This window comes from Gavia stellata, chromosome 10 (genome assembly GCF_030936135.1).
Source record: "Gavia stellata isolate bGavSte3 chromosome 10, bGavSte3.hap2, whole genome shotgun sequence".
NCBI classification, from domain to species: Eukaryota; Metazoa; Chordata; class Aves; order Gaviiformes; family Gaviidae; genus Gavia; species Gavia stellata.
This window is the reverse complement of record NC_082603.1, coordinates 17,874,826-17,892,272: the sequence shown is the minus strand read 5'-3', so window position 1 is coordinate 17,892,272 and position 17,447 is coordinate 17,874,826. Positions and strand designations below refer to the sequence as shown.

The window sequence follows — 17,447 nt, the reverse complement described above, 5'->3', positions numbered from 1 at the left end:
GTAAAAGCTGCAACTTTATTGAAGACGACTCATGATTAGACATGATGTCACGCATTAAAAATTTAATCCAAACAACTTGTCTGTTTCACTACAAATAGCAAACTTGAATGTCCTGGCAAACTGTAAGGACATGATTTACAAATACTAGGTAATATTTGGATCCGACATTATAAGCAGTGCTCCAGTCTTTCTGAGAAATAAAAATGACTTCATTCTGGGCTTAGCTCAGTCATTTCAACAGACCAAGCTTCATTAGAAACATAAACTGTAATTGTACATATTGAGCTCAATACATACAGATTTTTGTTTTGGTCACAGACCACACAACTAGCATCCACCCATAGTATTTCCCATTGCTTTGAGTTTTTTTGCATTGTAGTACTATTAAACTTCTAATCAGGACTGGCAACCTGTTATAACCTCATAGCTTTTTGAACTGGAATGGCTGCTAGTGTTAATAACTACACAACATGCATATTCTGAAAAAGCAGTTTTGGTTTCTTTTCCTTGAATTCACATAACAAGTAATTGGGTACTTTTTCCAAACTGCTTTGCCCTGCCACCTAACTGTTCCCCAGAGCCCTACACTGAAACTTGACCTCCTGTTAACTTGGGGTTTTTTTTAATATATGTTTAAAAACTTTCCAAATGAATGCCATTAACTCTATGTCTTGTGCGACAAGTAGCTATGATATAGAGCAGGCCAGTATAAGTGTATACTCACAAAGAAAACTCTTCGGATTCCAGGTGCCAGTCTTTCTGTTTTCAGCTTCCAGACCAGAGGCAAAGGAGAGTTGAGAAGAAACACCAGAGGCTTCTGGTGAATATGCACTGATGAAATTGGATTCAAATGTAACGTGACCTACAGAGAAACACAGAAATACATGAATACTTCCTGATAAGTTACAAAACCAAAGTGGAATTTGAAACAACAAATCAAAGGTCATTTTTATATACATTATGGCTTCCAGCATTCAGACCTCTTGACACAGGATTATAGACCAACCTACTTCCAAAAAACATCAGTCAACAGAGCACAGATAATAGAAAGAATGAAATGGTTAACATTTGTGCTCTATGCTTGCAAAGCGCTGCTAAAGTGTTTAAGAAAACCTTGGCAAACGCTGATGAAAAATAGCTTATGCAAAAGGTCAAACCACTAAGCTGAGAGTTGGAGAACAAGGAGATAAAAAGAACTGCAAAGCAAACTCCGATTTCTGGTTTCTAGATGGTAGCCTACAAAGCTGGCTTAAGAGTACAAACCTCACCTGCTGATGCTATTAGGGCATAAATCTAACCTGCAAAACAAATAAAACTAAACAAACAAAAACCAGGAGGAACAAATCCAGAAACACAAGTGAGCACTAGTTTATGGAAGGAATTCCAACAGAAATTTTAACATACACTAGGGAAAGAAAATGCCTGTCTTCAGGGACTAAAAGGATGCTTGGGGAAAATGATCCCAGGAAAGTGAACATCATAGAAGTGAGGTAACCTGTTAGAGGTGATTTTTAAACAACCAGTTTGTGGTCACTGGAAGCCCCTGCTGCTCAGCTCCTTGTATCCCAGTGCTGCCCTTCTAGAAAGGGGCCGATGCAGGGCAAAACCTTAACCAAACGCATAACAGAGAAAAGCCTGTCAGTTTTTAGCATATAACAACTTGTAGTTGAAATCAAAGTGTTTTTGCAGTATCTAATAAGCTTTTTAAGCAGCCAGAATTTGGCTTGATAGTTCACCCTGCTTTATAGGAGAAAAGCTTTAGTGTGCAATCAAGAGATGATATATCACACAGACTAAGCAGGCAAGCTGATGTCTCACAACAGTGGGTGGCAGGTGGGTTCCCTGACAGACAATCACAGCTCTTTCTAGAAAAGGTATAGAGGGAGCACACATGAACACAATCACCAATTTGAGTGGTGGCACACAGAAACGAGCATACAGGTAATTCAGCATGAATTTTGTCTCCCACTAGAGAATTTGAAAGGAAATCTGAGACACAGAAGCCACTATGTATACTTCATTGCATTATTCTTATATAGAGGTAAGCATCAGTTAGTTTACCATTAAAGTAAATGCAGATTCATCTGACAAAGTAACTAGATGAAAACTAGAGACCAAACTGAATATTAGGTACCCATTACTGTTGAAAATCTTTCCAAAAGAAAAAAGTTAGCTTTCTTTTTTTTAATTTTTTGTTTTCTTTATTTTTTTTCCCCCCACCCAAAGTGAAAAGTTCACCATCACTGCAAAGTGAAAGTCGAACCTAGGTCTCAGGTCTGACAGACACAAGGACGGCAGAAAGACCTTTTTCTGCTACTTAAGAACTTGCGAAAAAGCTAGCCAAAAAATGGCTATGTTATTTACTACACCAATCAGTAAGCAGATGTTTTCAGGCAAAATTTACTAGATTCTTAAAACCCACTGAATGAACATGTCTCAAGTCCCCACAATGGAGCAGATGTCAAACCCCATAAGCACACCTCTGGCGACACTGAGGACATCCCTATCTTCATCTTTGTTATGCTTGATTAAAACTTGTTGGAAAACTGATATTAAAAGAATAATTACATATTTCTACTAAACCCAAACTGCTTTTAAGAGCAAGCACCTCTTCTCTTCGGCAGCCAGAGGCAGCACTAGCTCTGCCGGCAGGAAGAGCTGGGCACCACCACAACCTTCCACCCAAAGGCAGCCACCTTTCTCACTGCTTGTATTTTAATTAATGCTAGCTGTATTTATGCATTTCCAAAAGAAAACATTAATTAGAGTACCACGGATTACCACGTCTTCCGGGGACCACATTTCTCTCCGCTTTCTGCCTCAAAAGAATAAAATACCTCCTTTTAGGAAACTGCAGGGTGTTAGCGCTCTGAAAGCTAACAGGATGACAGAGACTTCAAATGCCAAACAGTCATGATCTTAGCTATAAAAACCGCTTTACAGTATCAGGCTATAGAGCCAACATTATCCTGTTAGCTGAAAATAAAAGAGAAGACAAAATTATTTGTTTTACAAGGCTCCCAACTTTGTTGTTCTGTCTAGAAATGGAGAGGCGAAAGTAGAAAGAAAAAGGTGTTTAGAACTGCTATTAAATTCACGGCTATTAAAAAGCTTTCATTAATTCTTGTGGTTTTTCAGCTGTAATCACAGCTAATTAGTAATAAACTGCTTAAACTATTAAATATAATTACCTTGTTCTGGGGTTATGTTTTCTTACAAAGCAATAAAAATACTGTAATCTAAGTTTACCAAAATAGCCCAGTTATATCTTTCACAGTCCTGATCTCGCAAATATGAGTTCAAATTTTATCCTGATATTTTTTCAGCTCCAAATGGCATAAAGTGCATTCAATTTTAAACTCCGTAAACTTCAAAGTGTCAAAGAGAAAGTCTACTACACTACATGGAGTAAATATTAAACACGTCCACTCATCATATGCATCCATAGCCACGTTTTCACATCCAATGATAACCGGTTTCTTCTGATCCCAAAGGAAGTAAAGACTAATGTAAATATTGATGAAATAAGCTATAATATAGTTTTATGTACTTAAATAACCAAGAATAGAAAAGCAGTAATAATCCTCTCACACTGGCCAACGGGGCACTCGGCTTGGGTTTGCACCCTGATTGTGGTTTTATTAGAATGTCAAGTCAATGCAAAGAGGTGGCTCCTATCAGAAATTTTAAAAATTTTTGCTATTTAAAACCTCTGGTATTTATTAAAACCAGAAATGATACAAGAAATAACACACTCTGAAAACTTCATTTCAGAAATAGCTAGGCCAAGTCCTTTGGGTAATAAGGAAATGGAGAAGTATCTCTGTTTCAACTGATCTCAGACAAGTTTATTCAAAGCCAACATCTGTCAGACAAGACATATGTTTTAGACTTCATGAAGATTTCTGCCTGTTGGTTTGGTCACATGAGAGAGCATACAGAGCAATCACACTCCCTTAGTGAGAAAATCGGAGACTCTTTGCAACTGGATCTACTATCAGATTTTGTAGCTGCTATTCTTTCAGGCTTTGGAAATTAAATATGTATATAATATACATGCATACAATTATTTCTACACATGTATGGAAATAATCAAAGTTTGAGCCATATTCAGAAGTGGTGATACAGTTATCCGTGCCTTTGGCTGGAACTGTAGGCTAAGTTATATCACATAATGGAATTTTCCTATATTTCTGCCTGAAAAGTGCAGTCTGATCCTTAAGAAAATCTACAGGACTTTAACACAAAATCAATTAATTTTTCATAAGTAAATTAAGTGTTCCTGTGAAAATTCTCAGAATAAATGTGATTTTGCATTACTGCACTCCTCAGTTTGCTCATGAATAAGACAGCAACAAAACACATAATGTGGAATTCATATTCCTAGTCCTAAACTTGAGAAAGAATATAGTTAATGTGAGCATGCTTCTGCAGCAGCCTCTGTCACTATATTCCTTGGCATATACATTCCCTGTCACTATAATTCTTGGCATAACGGAGTCCTCAGCACCAGCATGGTTTTCCAGACTAAAAAAAGTCCCCACAGAGCTGCTCAAAAACTGCTCAGGACCATCTTGGTCATCATACTTTTCATAATTCATTTTTGCTTCTGAGCTAGCTATGCTGAGGAGCAGCTGGGTAGCCTAGCCTGAATGAGAAGTTGTACAAGATTAAGCCTCCTCATAGTGTAACTACTTTCCCCTCTAATATTTATGATTGCCCCCATCACTGTCTGTGCTTGATGATATACAACAGCGGTATCTATTACGGGAGACTTTTTCCTGGTCCTTGGAAAGATTTCCAAGCAAACTGCTGGGGAGTTACCAGCATTCAAGGGCTTTTTGCCAACAACCTAGCTGCCAAGCATATGGGTTTTACCTTGCGTAACAGCAGTTGGTGGGCTATCACCCAGTAATTTCAGCCCAGGTAAGGTACCTCTGGTCAAAACAGCTCACCAGAGAGGTGAGAGGCGTTCCAGTGTGGAAGGTAGCGGTGTGAACTGTGGAGTCCAGGTGAGCGCCTGTACTTCGGCTATGCACCAGAGGTACACAAATGCCTCTTCCACTCCTGCCTCAGAGACTGAAAGGCTTAATGGGACTCTAAGGTGTTACAGGCTTACAACATTGACACAAGCACAAGTTCCAAGCTTCAGCTGTACCAGCACCTCCAGCGTGACACCGTTCCTCTCTCTAGCTCTGCCTTGTTAAGCTTTCTGCTGTCGCATCCATGCTCCCACCTTCTTGCCCCTCTGGTAACTTCTGGCATGGCTGCCTCCATCCACAGCACTGCAGTGGAAGATCCTCATCCCTACTCTCTACAGTGATATCTCTCACCAAAAAGTATTTTCTGCTATAGAGCGCCCCCACTGCAGCTTTAGTTAAGATTCAGCCAATGTGTGGTTTAAGTGGTGCTCCCCTTCCCACGGCCACCTTTCTGTCTCATCTTAGCTCGTGAGCTCTTCAAGACACATCCTTTCTCAAATGTCTAGAGAGTTCATAGCATCTTCTAAACACTCCACAAATTAATAGAAAGGTACTGGATCACCTCAAGCCACCAAACAGAATGTTTCTAATGAATAGCAGAAGAGCTAACTAGAAAATTTCCCTTTCTTTTTTGTATTTTCACTGGCAGAATCCATATTATTAATTATTTATGTGAAGCATTGCCCAGAAACCCCATCAGAAACCAGTCCTATATGTGTTCAGCACTGTACAGCTAGGTATGAAGACATGGTGTGAAATTCTGAACTATGTGGTAAAATTCATTCTTTTTCTGAAACTCCCATAGAAACTTTTTTTTTTTAAATGAGGTATCTAAAAAGGGATACTCTCCATCCACTCTTACAGGTTCAAACAAGCTTATAAAATACACATATTTTATACTTCTCAGCAATATACTACCTCAGTCAAAGTCTTCTGCATCTCAGACAGCTCTGTGAGCAGTTTGGTCAAACAATACCAAAAGAAAATTAAACCAGAATCATTAAATGGACTAAAGTACTTTTAGGCCACCTAGTCCATTTAACAAGCAGCTGCTATTGCTCTGCCCGTGTTATTTTTAAAACGTATTGAGGGACAGCACATTAACCAAGCAGACAGCAGCATAACAACAGTACAGGAAAATACGTCAATGTGGTCCAACACATCTCTCGCTCCCAGCAAAGGGCTCATTTGATCACGGAGCTGTTGCGTAGCCAGCATTTTCATTGTGCAATCGTTAGGCCAGACCTTCTGGACACGTGTCTCAGCAATGGTCCTCTCAGTAAGGCTCAGCTTCAGCAGGTGTTTGGCAGCACGAGCTGCTCTTCCAGACTCACGTCTGCCCTTCGCGGCCTCCTTTGGCACACACTCCTCCAAATAACACCGGACTAACTTGTGAGGAATACGACAACTTGGTCATAGGTGAAAATTAAAGATTAAAGCTATTCTAAAAATCTTACAACAAAATCTACAAACTCGTTTTTAAAAAGCATACCAACAACAATGCATATAACTGCAACTAGGACATGAACCACAGAAGTTCTGTCATTTTTGTTAGAATGCATTTTTCAATATATGTTATAAAAACTGTAAAGAAGTAAAATAAAGACTTTAAAAAGATACCATATTCCATAGGTGCCATGTCTATCAAACGTATGCTGGCATTACTTCGCCAGCTGTATCTGCCTGTATTCATGCCTCATCACTACCGTCTGCACAGTCTGCAGAGTTCCTCTAAGGTCTCTAGCAGCAGCGAGGTTAAAGCGGCTGCAGAGGCTTCTCTGTCCCCGGAGATCACAGTTTCATGGAAGGCTGAGTATCACCACAGAAACCAACTACAAAAACAGTCTACAGGCTCCTGCCCCGTTACTCTGGTAAAGCAATTTGTACTACGTGAAAGGCAGGGGCACAAATGCTGAAAACCGATCAAAGTAAACACTGCTGTTAAAGTACCATTTTGTTTTGCTGACTTCAAGGCATCAAATCACAGAGTCTGTGTTTTGTTCTAAAAAGATGAAAGTCGAGTGCCAAGGATTTGTAAGGTTGAATTAACTATTCCAGTGTGAAGGCCTTTAGGTAAATTCATAGCACATTTTCCAAAACAGTCATTACGAATTTGTGCTAATAAACCAGGAAAAAATATGCTGTGTTGTATTGAATTACACTGCCCAGGCTAGGACAGCTGTCCTCTAAAAGAAAAAAGAATTTTAACTCTCAGATCATATAAACACATTTTCTGACTTACAAGTGATGCACTAAAGACGGATTTTTGACATCTTAACTCCTTACTCAGCTGCAAAGATTAAGTTAATTAGTACAAACCACACAAAATTTAGAACAGAAATTTGAAAATTTATACCTATCACTGCCCTCTATAAGTGTTTTCACTCTTTTTGTTAATATAATATTTATAGGACATAAACTATTCTGGTATTCCAACAGCCAAAGAAACTAATATGAAGAAACTTATCTTTACAGTTCATTAGTGTGTATTATCCAATATAAGAGGTTTAGAATTTCTACTGAAATTCACTTGAAAAATATAATGTCAATACATTGACTATAAAATAATTCAGCCAAGGATTAATCCATGAAATGTGCTAGGATCTAGTACTGCACTGCTTTTCAAAAGTGTTTATAATTGCTTTGGGAAGGATCTCCAGGCCATTTTTTTTCTTTTTAAGATAAAAGTAAAGAAGTGTATTCTTTAGGCAGGGACTGTGAATTCAAAATGGAACGCTTCTTTTTTTTTTTCATTGTATTTTTGCTATGCTCATTGAATATTGTGTTACAGATTTGATACTAAGCCAGCTACAGTAGATTGCAATGTCCAGCTTTTGGGAGCCAACAGTTTCTGAGAGAGAGTTTGCTGATTTTTCCAAGAAACGCAAAATATGTTCACATGGTGTTACTGCTTAAAGGCAATTTTGCTCAAAGAGTTACATATTTGCACTCTTAAATCAAACGGTTGTATAAGCAAGTTCCTGTAAGCACATGAGACCCCACCGCTTCCCTTCTGGGAAGGTTCTCCAATGCAGACTCTTTTATTCGTACAGGGCAAGCACCTATTTGTTTTTGAAAACTCACCCCAGCAATGAGACAGAAGATCTTCAGAACAGCATCAGAGAAATAAATATCTCCAGGAAAATTGCAATGCCATTAAAAACAAGCACTCATACCCACACACAGTTACTTTTTCTCCTGCAGAACTCAAAGCTGTGCCACCCTCGCAGCCCCTGCCAGGACACACCATGCTTTCTTCTCTCTGCCAGGCCAGCACTAAAGGATGCTGCTGGGGCAGGGACCTGCCTCTTCAGGAGAGGGCAGGGGGGCTGCGATGCATAAGGCACACGTGGGGAGGGAAAGCCCTTTCCTTTCTGCCTTACTGCCAGGACGAGGCACAACTCAGTCCTCGGGGAAGGGGTCTGAGTCCGTGGTAGCATTTACCAGGTGCGTGGAGGAAAGTTTATTTCCAAAGGCCAGGTAACACTCTAAACTAATTCTACAATCAACCTTCTGCTTATTTTATCCTAAATATATGGTTGCAAATGGAGTGGCATTGCCTGGACCTTCTCATCCACAGTCTACAGAGAGAATCAGATTGGCTTAACAGCAGTTATAGCTCAACTGTGAAAATCATGGGAAAGATTCATCCCAGCATAATTCCACTGAAGCTACTGGCATTAAGCCAGAGACTGATGTGGTCCCATACGTTACCTTATAAAAAAGGAATACTATTGCACAAGCTGCTGACCCTTATGATCTACCACCCAGACTGGAAAACTGGGCTCCATCGAAAATGCAGCAAGAGAACAGAAAGGTTAACAAGGACTACCCAACTAAGATCATTGCACGCTCTTCATCAAGAAGTACTGTCAGAAACCTCTGACCAAAAGGTGTTTGAAAACTCCCTTTTTTTTCTTTTTCTTTTTTTTCTATTTTCCTGCAACAGGGGCTAAATGTCAAGGGTGCGCTGTGTTGTCTAGACACAGACAGTTCCCTCCCCAAAGAGCTTACAAATCAAGACATTCAAGTCCTTCACCACATGTGTGCCAACATCCACTAACAAACTATTTTGAAGTATGCATGATGTTCCCAGAAGGCCACTTTAACATGAAGATGCATTACTAATGATCCAGAGGAGAAATGGCAGCCCCAACGCATGTGTTCAAGGGGAGAACTAAGCAAAGCTCCCTTCGTCCTCAGTGAGGATGAAGCATCACCCCTGCATTTGGCACCTGTTATGCTCAGAGCAAAGCAATGTACTCAAATGGACATACCATCTTTAACAAAGATTAAGGTTTAGCTTCAGAACCAGCTTGAAAACTGACCTCCCCATCCACTGACACAGTAGTTGTATCTGACACCCTGATGAAAGGAAGTCCATTAGAACAAAAGCCCAAGAGCTTGCAGCATATTCAAATATTACCTGTAGTTCTCCCTCCAGTCTAAGTTCTGGTACCTTTCTAGCCCTAAATATTAAATGGCCAAGCTGAGGATCTGTGGAACAGGATGGAATTACAGCACTTTTAGATCTCCTCATATAGATTTGTAATTCAGCTGCTCCAGACAACAGACTAAAAAAGCAAATTAAAGGTAAAATTTAGCACTATAACATTATCAAATACAGCGTGTGTAAGATGAGTACAGTATAGTACAGTGGCATGCTGTACAGCACTAAGCATACTAGTCAGTACCTGGCCACACTGTCATCTGTATCTGGTTCATAACTGATGTTTTACTGCACCACTGATACTTTCTCCTCAAAAGTGTAAGAGCAGGCAACCGTGCTGGCAAGTGTCTATTGGAAATGCAGTGACTGAATTGCCCGTTCAGAAAGCACCACAGCTCGCACCGTGTCAGAAAGTTCTGACACAAGGTGATGTTACAAAATAGGGCTTCTAACTTCACGAAAATGTTGGACCATTTCTGCCCACAGCTCAGTCACATAATTTATCTTCAGACAAAAATGTAGCCAGTTAATTTCTAGTGTTCCAAAGTTGTTATTTTAAGCTAGAGCTGCCAAATGCGATCACATTATGTTAGATGCTAATCCTTTATGCAAATACCTAGGTAATAAAAAAAACTAGGACCAAAGCTATTCCTGATACAAATAACTTGGCAAATGGGCAGGACAGTTATTGAAGTCCTATTTGCACTAGAAAGTAGTATTACTTTCACAGCGTGAGAATAATAAAAGTGAAAAAACTTGAGGCTTTCTATAAGCAGAGCTATTTCAGAACACAAAGGGTAATAACTGTATTAGCATGTCATATCATACTTAACACTGATAGAGCTACTTCTGTGCCAATGATCTTAAAAGTATAACCCAAAGAGTTTACTAATAAATTTTACATAGAGATCATACACGCGTGTAAACTGCTTACTTTAGCTTCTTTTACCTGAATAATACAAGATCCAGTTTTCCCTGTGCATATATATTTCAATCCGGTTTTTAAGTCTTCAGTGTTATCTCACGCATTATGTAGTCTGGAGAACCAGAGTTCTCCTGAAAAATAAGATTTTTCAAAAACTTCTGGCTGCAGCAAAGAAAGCACACAGTCGCTGCTCAAGCATCTCTGCTCAGCTCTGCCAAACAAATCTAATCTTCCCATGCCATCCCCACTTTGAGCACCTGCGGAGCCAGGGCTGCCCACAGCGACCAGCCCCACGTTTCGTTCAATCGAAGGCCTATGCCCACCAGTGCAAGGCTGGGACCACTTTGCCCATTCCTCCTGTGACCCAAACTAGACGCTCAGGCTCCCAAAGATTAAGTGAAACCATTTGTGCCATCTGCCCTTCCACAAAGCAGTCAGGCTTCCCAGCACTTGAGACCTAAAAACACAATGTTTTTGCTCAGCTTTGCATAAATCAGTAGATGTCAATACTGTTCACACGCTGTGTAATGAATCCTAAGGGGAAAGTCCTCCTTTTATACATTTTGTGGGAAAATTTCTTGTTGGCTTTAGAATTGTTTAAGGGCACAGGATCCATTCCTGTAAGCTGCAAGTATAGCATCTTCTCTACTGTTAAGTGGACTATTCACAAAACAGTACCCCATCAGACTAAGTTTTACTTCAACAATTAAGGTAGAAGACTCAGGTGAAAAGGAAACATTTTCCCATACAATATTCTATTCTGCACTTACTTATACGTATATTACAGATCTAAGCTTTTCTTTGGTGAATCAGCTGGGCTGCCAAGTAAGTTTAATTTTATACTCCTCTTCCCTTCTCCCATCCCTAAACTATTACCAGATAGTTGTGTTTTTGCACCAACATAGTGCCCAATGCCCTGAATAAACAAAGGTGGGGGGGATCACTACTATGTCGGAGGATATATGAGTACATGCGAAAAAGCAGCGCCTGTCCCAAAGAAAATGCTTCTTAAACTGGGAGATACAAGACAGATGACAAAGTTCTGCCAGGACCATTTTCCTTAAATGCATTTGGGGCATTCTGAGCAAATCTACCTAAGCTTTTCCAGGTAAACACAAGTTTCTCCTGCCTGTATTTTCAGCAAGTTAGATAGGTGCTAGCCACCCAACCAGACATTATATAGCTGCGTTAACATATACTGCAGTATTGATAGTTCTTGCCTCTCAACAGGTCTCGTTAGTCATAGCTCAGTATGATACTAACCGTGGGTTCAGAGACCAGCATTAGCACTACCTCGTCTCTACCAGGCTCTAACGGTAGACACAGCAAGTTCATAGTTCATCTCAACTGCAAAACACCATGCAGATGCAACATAGCACACAGCATCATAAGAACATCATGGCAAAACTGGAACCTGAACACAGAATTTCCAAATCTCAGGGTAAATCCTGAACAGATGAACACCCTACTTTCCACTGTTTCAAATGTTGCAGGTGGGGAAAGGGAAGAGGCTGAGACAGTGAGGCTTCACAAACCAAGAAATAATTACAAACAAACATGAAATAGATGATAGAAAGACTGCAGGACAAAGGGTTATGACATTTGAAAGCCCCCACATAGAAAACAATTTGCTCCTCAAAGATTTTGCAGACAGACCACACGTAGATCCAGATGACTGGAAAAAAGAAACATTCTACAGGTGCCTTTTAGAGAGGCACAGTCACATAGGAAAGTGTAAAATGTGGAGTTTACATTTTTATTGGACATGTAAAACTACACCCTGACTTGGAAAGCAAGAATTATGAACAGCGTGTGTGCATGAGTCAAAAAACTGAAAACCTAGGCAGCAGCACCAGATTTAGGAAACTGCTTTGTTTAGTTTATTGTCAGTAACACACCAGCCTGAGTAAGAGTTGGTGCAAATGTGTGTCTGTAATACACACGCTCATAAATGGTATTAGAAATTAAATACAAAGTAAACTGCTTTCAGAAGATTAAAAGTAACCGTAACCAATACATTGTCTCTCTACTCCCCTAGGGCAGGTCTTCATTCTTCCCAAATTTTTTTCTATTTTCAAACTTCAAAAAATAATCAGAACTTTTACTCTCTGTACAAAAAAACCAGTATTTTGGGAATATTTTTAAGAATGAATTTATGATACTGACTACATGGAAAAAAACCCAAAACCACCAAACCCCTAAGGAACCAAATTTTCTACTTAATCAGGCCTACCCACATAAGTAAGACTACTCACATCTGTATACACTTGCAGAATCAAAGCCATGAAAACTGACAAAATCCTCCAGAAGACATTACTGAGGCTATCATGCAAGTATTTTCTTGCACAGTGATGCCATTGCATACACTTATCTGCACTGTCTTGCTGATTCTTGCTTGAAAACAGATTTACTGAAGAAAATACTGGCTTGCTTTCCAGCTAACACTGTAAGAACGGACTGCTGCTCCTTGCATGCAATATTTTTCCACGTAGCTTCAGGTGCATTTTTAGTGTCCAGTTGACCTCATTGCAAGTATTACTTGAAACCCAATCAGTGGAGGAAAGAAGGCATGTTCCAGTGGTCTATTCTGAAAAGATATCTACAAAGCAAGTGCCACTCTGCTTCTCTGCAAAACTAATTTCATACAGAGTCACATTTCCCAACAGGCCTCAAAACTTCACTTCCGTACTCACATGCACTAGCGGGTCGCGTCCGTGCAGAAGGAATGAAGACTCTGTTTCCTTGGGTGATGACAGAAGAGTGACAGACTTCAACCAGTCTTCAGGGTTAGAGAATGCCGGTTAACTCCGGAAAGGTGACAGATTTTAATACTTTTCCCGCACTGATGAGATTTGGGTCATCACCAAACATTACCTCTCATCTAGAGACACAAACTACTGCCACCGTCATGTTTATCACATATGGCATGAGCTCCAATCATAATAAAAGTATTTCTGTATTATAAATTGCCATGGCAATTGTTAAAGAGACACTACCAGCTATAAGTTACTTACAATTCTTTCAAATTTTTCAAGCAATTTAAGTTCAGATGTTTGTACCTCACGGTGGTGCTATTTTCGCATCTTCTCCTTTAAATAACAAGTTTTACTACTGTAGAAGTACTCTGTTTATGCTTCACAGGGAAAGTAAGAGACTCTTCTAGAGAAGCACAAACTTGAGTATATGGTAAGTGTTATCAAAAGCATGATCTACATAAAAAAACAATTAAAACATTTGTTCCTCTTCTCATATCTTGCCATTGCAAGGTTTTACTTCTTAAGCTGATACAGGAGCATGGCTGTCAGGCACAGCAAGCTCCACACAATTTATGTTGGAAATTTTCCCCAATGCTGGGAGGCTGGAGGAGAACGACTTCATTAATTCCAGCTTTTGGTTCAAACAGACACTCCAGAGAACAACATAAACACAACCACTCATGACAAGTGTTGCTCCAACATCTCTCACACACACACACACACATATGAGCCCAAAGCTAAACTGGAACCTGCCCATCGCATTTGTGATATAAACGGACTTCTGGAAACGTCATCACTTCCTTAATTATCTTTTCTTGGGGAAAGTAATTATAGACAAAGCAGTAATTTATAAATAATCCAAGGCATGTCAGATAGAAGCTTTGAGGAGGGAACTGAAGACCAAAAATGTGAATCACAGTTTATGATCAAAATCAAAACACATGCATCTGCCTGAAAGAATGTGTAAGTGCATGTGCACAGTGTGCTTCCACACATGTGAGAGGGAGGGAGAAGAGTCCATCTAGTAAAGACAGCAGCAGCAGCCCTGGTTCTCTCTACAATCCTGCAACAGCACATCAGTACCTGCGGGCACTCACAGCAGAGGAAAACAACAGAGTCCAATTTTCAGCTTCCAACAGGTCATTTTAAATAGCAGTCAGCAAAACCAAAAAATTTGAGCAATCAGAAAAGTCATTCTGACATTTTTCTTTTTGAACCCTTTAGCCTTCTGTGGTGGGCCTTGGCATGGCTTCAGACACCGTTCCATGCAGCTCTCAAACTGAGAGCACTTTCTGCGCACAGCAAACAGTCCCGTTTCTAAAAACGGAAAATACCAGGGGTTAGCACAGCACTTTCCAAGTCATGAGAAGTCACTGCTGCCTCTTTAAGGGTAGACACACATCAAGCCACGCTCCTGCAGGACAGCAGGCCCTGCACAAACAGGCTCCTCTGGCCGACACATGACTTCCTCTGGCAGTTCTGGTGGGCAGAACTTGAAACCATTGCCAAATCCAATGACCAGCAAATCCTGAGTTGGCTAAAAACAACCCACAAAGACTGCAGTCCAGAGCAAACAAGATGAAAAAGCCACATTAAAAAAGCCTGCATTTTATGCAAGCGCAGATTCTTCAAAGTGCTAACGAAGACAAAGTGGGTGAAGAGGGTTGTGAGAGGTCTTTAAGAAATGGAGGCTGGGGTGGCTGTTGGTTTGTTTTCAAAGACCTGGCAATGCAGTGTCCATCAATCAAGGCAATTAAGATATCAGGGTCATTTTAGTGTATTAGCTGCATGGGAGTTGCAACTTTCAGTAGACATGGCATCATCTGAGAAAGACATTGAACTATTACAATTCTGTGGAGCACACTGTCAGTGTCTTCAAGGCTTTATAAGGTCTATTGTGTGCTTCACTTCTCATTCAGTCCAGTGATCCGGCAGCTGGGACAGGGCTCTTGGGCAGGGCTGTGGGGAAAGGGAGTAACAGCAGCCTGCGAAACCACCCTGGTGAGCCAGTGGAGCTACCACAGGCTGTGGGCAAGCTTTGGAAAATACCCAGGATCAAGCGATGCGTGCGATGAGGGACTACTACTGCTTTCCAAGCAACAAATACAGGGTGTTCCTGGCATACATCTGCCACAGCATCGCTCACAACTTGACTCTGAGACCTCACTGGCACGGGGCACTTGTGGAAGCAATAATTCATCTGGGCTTCCCATTCTTGATCTTCTAATGTGGGCCCTCTCCCTCGCTCTTACAAGTGGTATGCAAAACACCGTGAAAGAGGATTGTGACAAAAAGCAGCAGTCAACCTCAAGCTTGACAGCAAGGTTTGCAGGTGGCCAAACTAATTTTCCACTGCCACTCTGCAGGTCCTGGTTGGACTGATAACGTTGCCTCTGCATGACTTTGTGAGCCACAGATCATCAAGGAACAAGCAGTAACAGGGTGAAAGTGATCAAGTTGATCCTGATGGGCTCAGCATAACAGGAGAGCTGGCTTGCATATATGAGGTTGAAGCCAACCAAGTGTTGTGGAAAACTTGAATATTACACACCCACCCAGACCCAGAGATGGTATCTGAAAATGTCCACAGGGGCCCACAAAAACATGCAGTACAAAAGTAAATACCACTTATTGGTAATGTAGGGCCAGGAAAGATGTACAGCCCCATTAAAACCCTGGCAGCTGGGGAAGCCGGTGTGAGCAAAGCACAGCGTACGTGTCACAGCAAAACTGCAAAGTCAAGCACAGGAAGCAAGGGGCAAGAACTTCCCAAACAGCAAAAGTCGCTTCCCAAACTACTCTGGAGTCTGTCAACTCCCAAGACTGAACTGGCTGGCTACGTGACTTAGGGTGTCAGGCTCCAAGTGACAAACTTTCCTGAAAGGCACTCTGTTGTTGGTTGACTCTTGAAGCTGGAGTAGATCAGCCCAGACTTTCACCAAACCTCTCCCACATTGTAGTCTTCCTTTTAGGGTTTACCTTCTCACATTTGGAACAAGATCCTTTGCCACCCAGTTATCAGTCCTCCTATCTGAAGTCTCACCTCCATCCCCAGAAAGACTAAGCACCTCCACTACTTCCCTCTCCTCTCCTTCATCCCCAGACAGACTGCGGAGCAACATAGCCACCTGCACCACTCTTCTCTCAAGCCATCTCGCCACAGGTAGTTCATGCCACTCCTGGTTCAAAACCCCTGCATATACTTGCATTGCCACTTGTAAGTCTGCTGTCGTAGTTAAATATCCATTACTGCTGCCAAGCAAGCGTGCTCAGAAAGTGGAGAGGCAAGAACAGCCAAATACCCTTGCAATGTTCAGATCCAGTCTGTACCTTGGCAGAGGCACAGGCCCAGTGCTTTGTTTCATCTTTGAAAGCTTCTTCTAGAGCAGCAACTATTTTTCTTCAAAACAAAGGCCTTTGGCCTACCAGAAGTACCAAACGCACCCACGTGCAGCATCGTGGGCCTCCCACTGTACCACAGTAAACAAGCGGAGGGCAGATGCATTGCAGCCTGGCAAACCAAGCAACACGTCCTTTATTTCCCAGCCTAATTTTGCACCACATATTCTGGTCAGCTCACCAGAAACATCAGATTTGTACAGCCAAGTGATCTGGCAGTGCACAGATCCAATATTAATGTTAGTGAAGTCTGTGGTCTTACTCAAAAGTTTCATCTCACAGAAGTAACAAACTCTTTATTCTTGAGTCTCTTTATTTTAGTGTGAGTTTAGGGCTGCATAGGATAATAATCCAATTATTTCAATTTGGATTATTAAGCCCAAGCTGCAGGGTGCTTCAAACATTCAAATAAAACTAGACTGTCTCGTCAGTTTTAGAGCAGCTGGTCAAGCTGACACCGAGAGCTCAGCACTAAAAAGCCACAGTAGAAAAAGCAGCTGACCTTATTTTTACCGTATGTGAGATCCTGAAGTCTCAGAAAACAGCCCAAGTGGACATTTGATCGGTACTAAATGGAAAATTGTTTTAACAAATGCACTTTTAGAGGAAGAAATAAACAAAATGGAACCAAAACAAACGACTAGGTAACCAAAACCTCACTAACTCCAGCCGTCAAATACGGAACCTTGAATTCCCTTCCTGCCTGCTGTCGGCACAAGACCTCAAGGCCCCCTCTGACCACGGCGGTGGTGCAGCAGGTCAGCATGTTTAAACCACACTCAGAAAGTGGCCCCTTTATCACAGCTGTATCTCAAGGCTGTCCCCACATCTCTGGATGCCTGAGCATGAAACAAAACATTTTTCCCTGACATAGCCTTGTACGGCTGTTGTGGTGTTAACTGTTTCTGAAAACAGTTAAAATGAACACACTGGGA

At 41.1% G+C, this 17,447-nt stretch overlaps 1 protein-coding gene across 1 annotated transcript in view; it reads right to left on the bottom strand.

Annotated features, from left to right (window-relative positions):
• TGFBR3 (transforming growth factor beta receptor 3) overlaps positions 1–17,447 on the bottom strand; it is a 123,133-nt gene that overhangs the window by 51,457 nt on the left and 54,229 nt on the right. Inside the window, exon 4 of the mRNA XM_059821781.1 lies at positions 725–862. Within this exon, the coding sequence (XP_059677764.1) occupies positions 725–862 (138 nt within the window). The remainder of the gene's footprint in view (positions 1–724; positions 863–17,447) is intronic.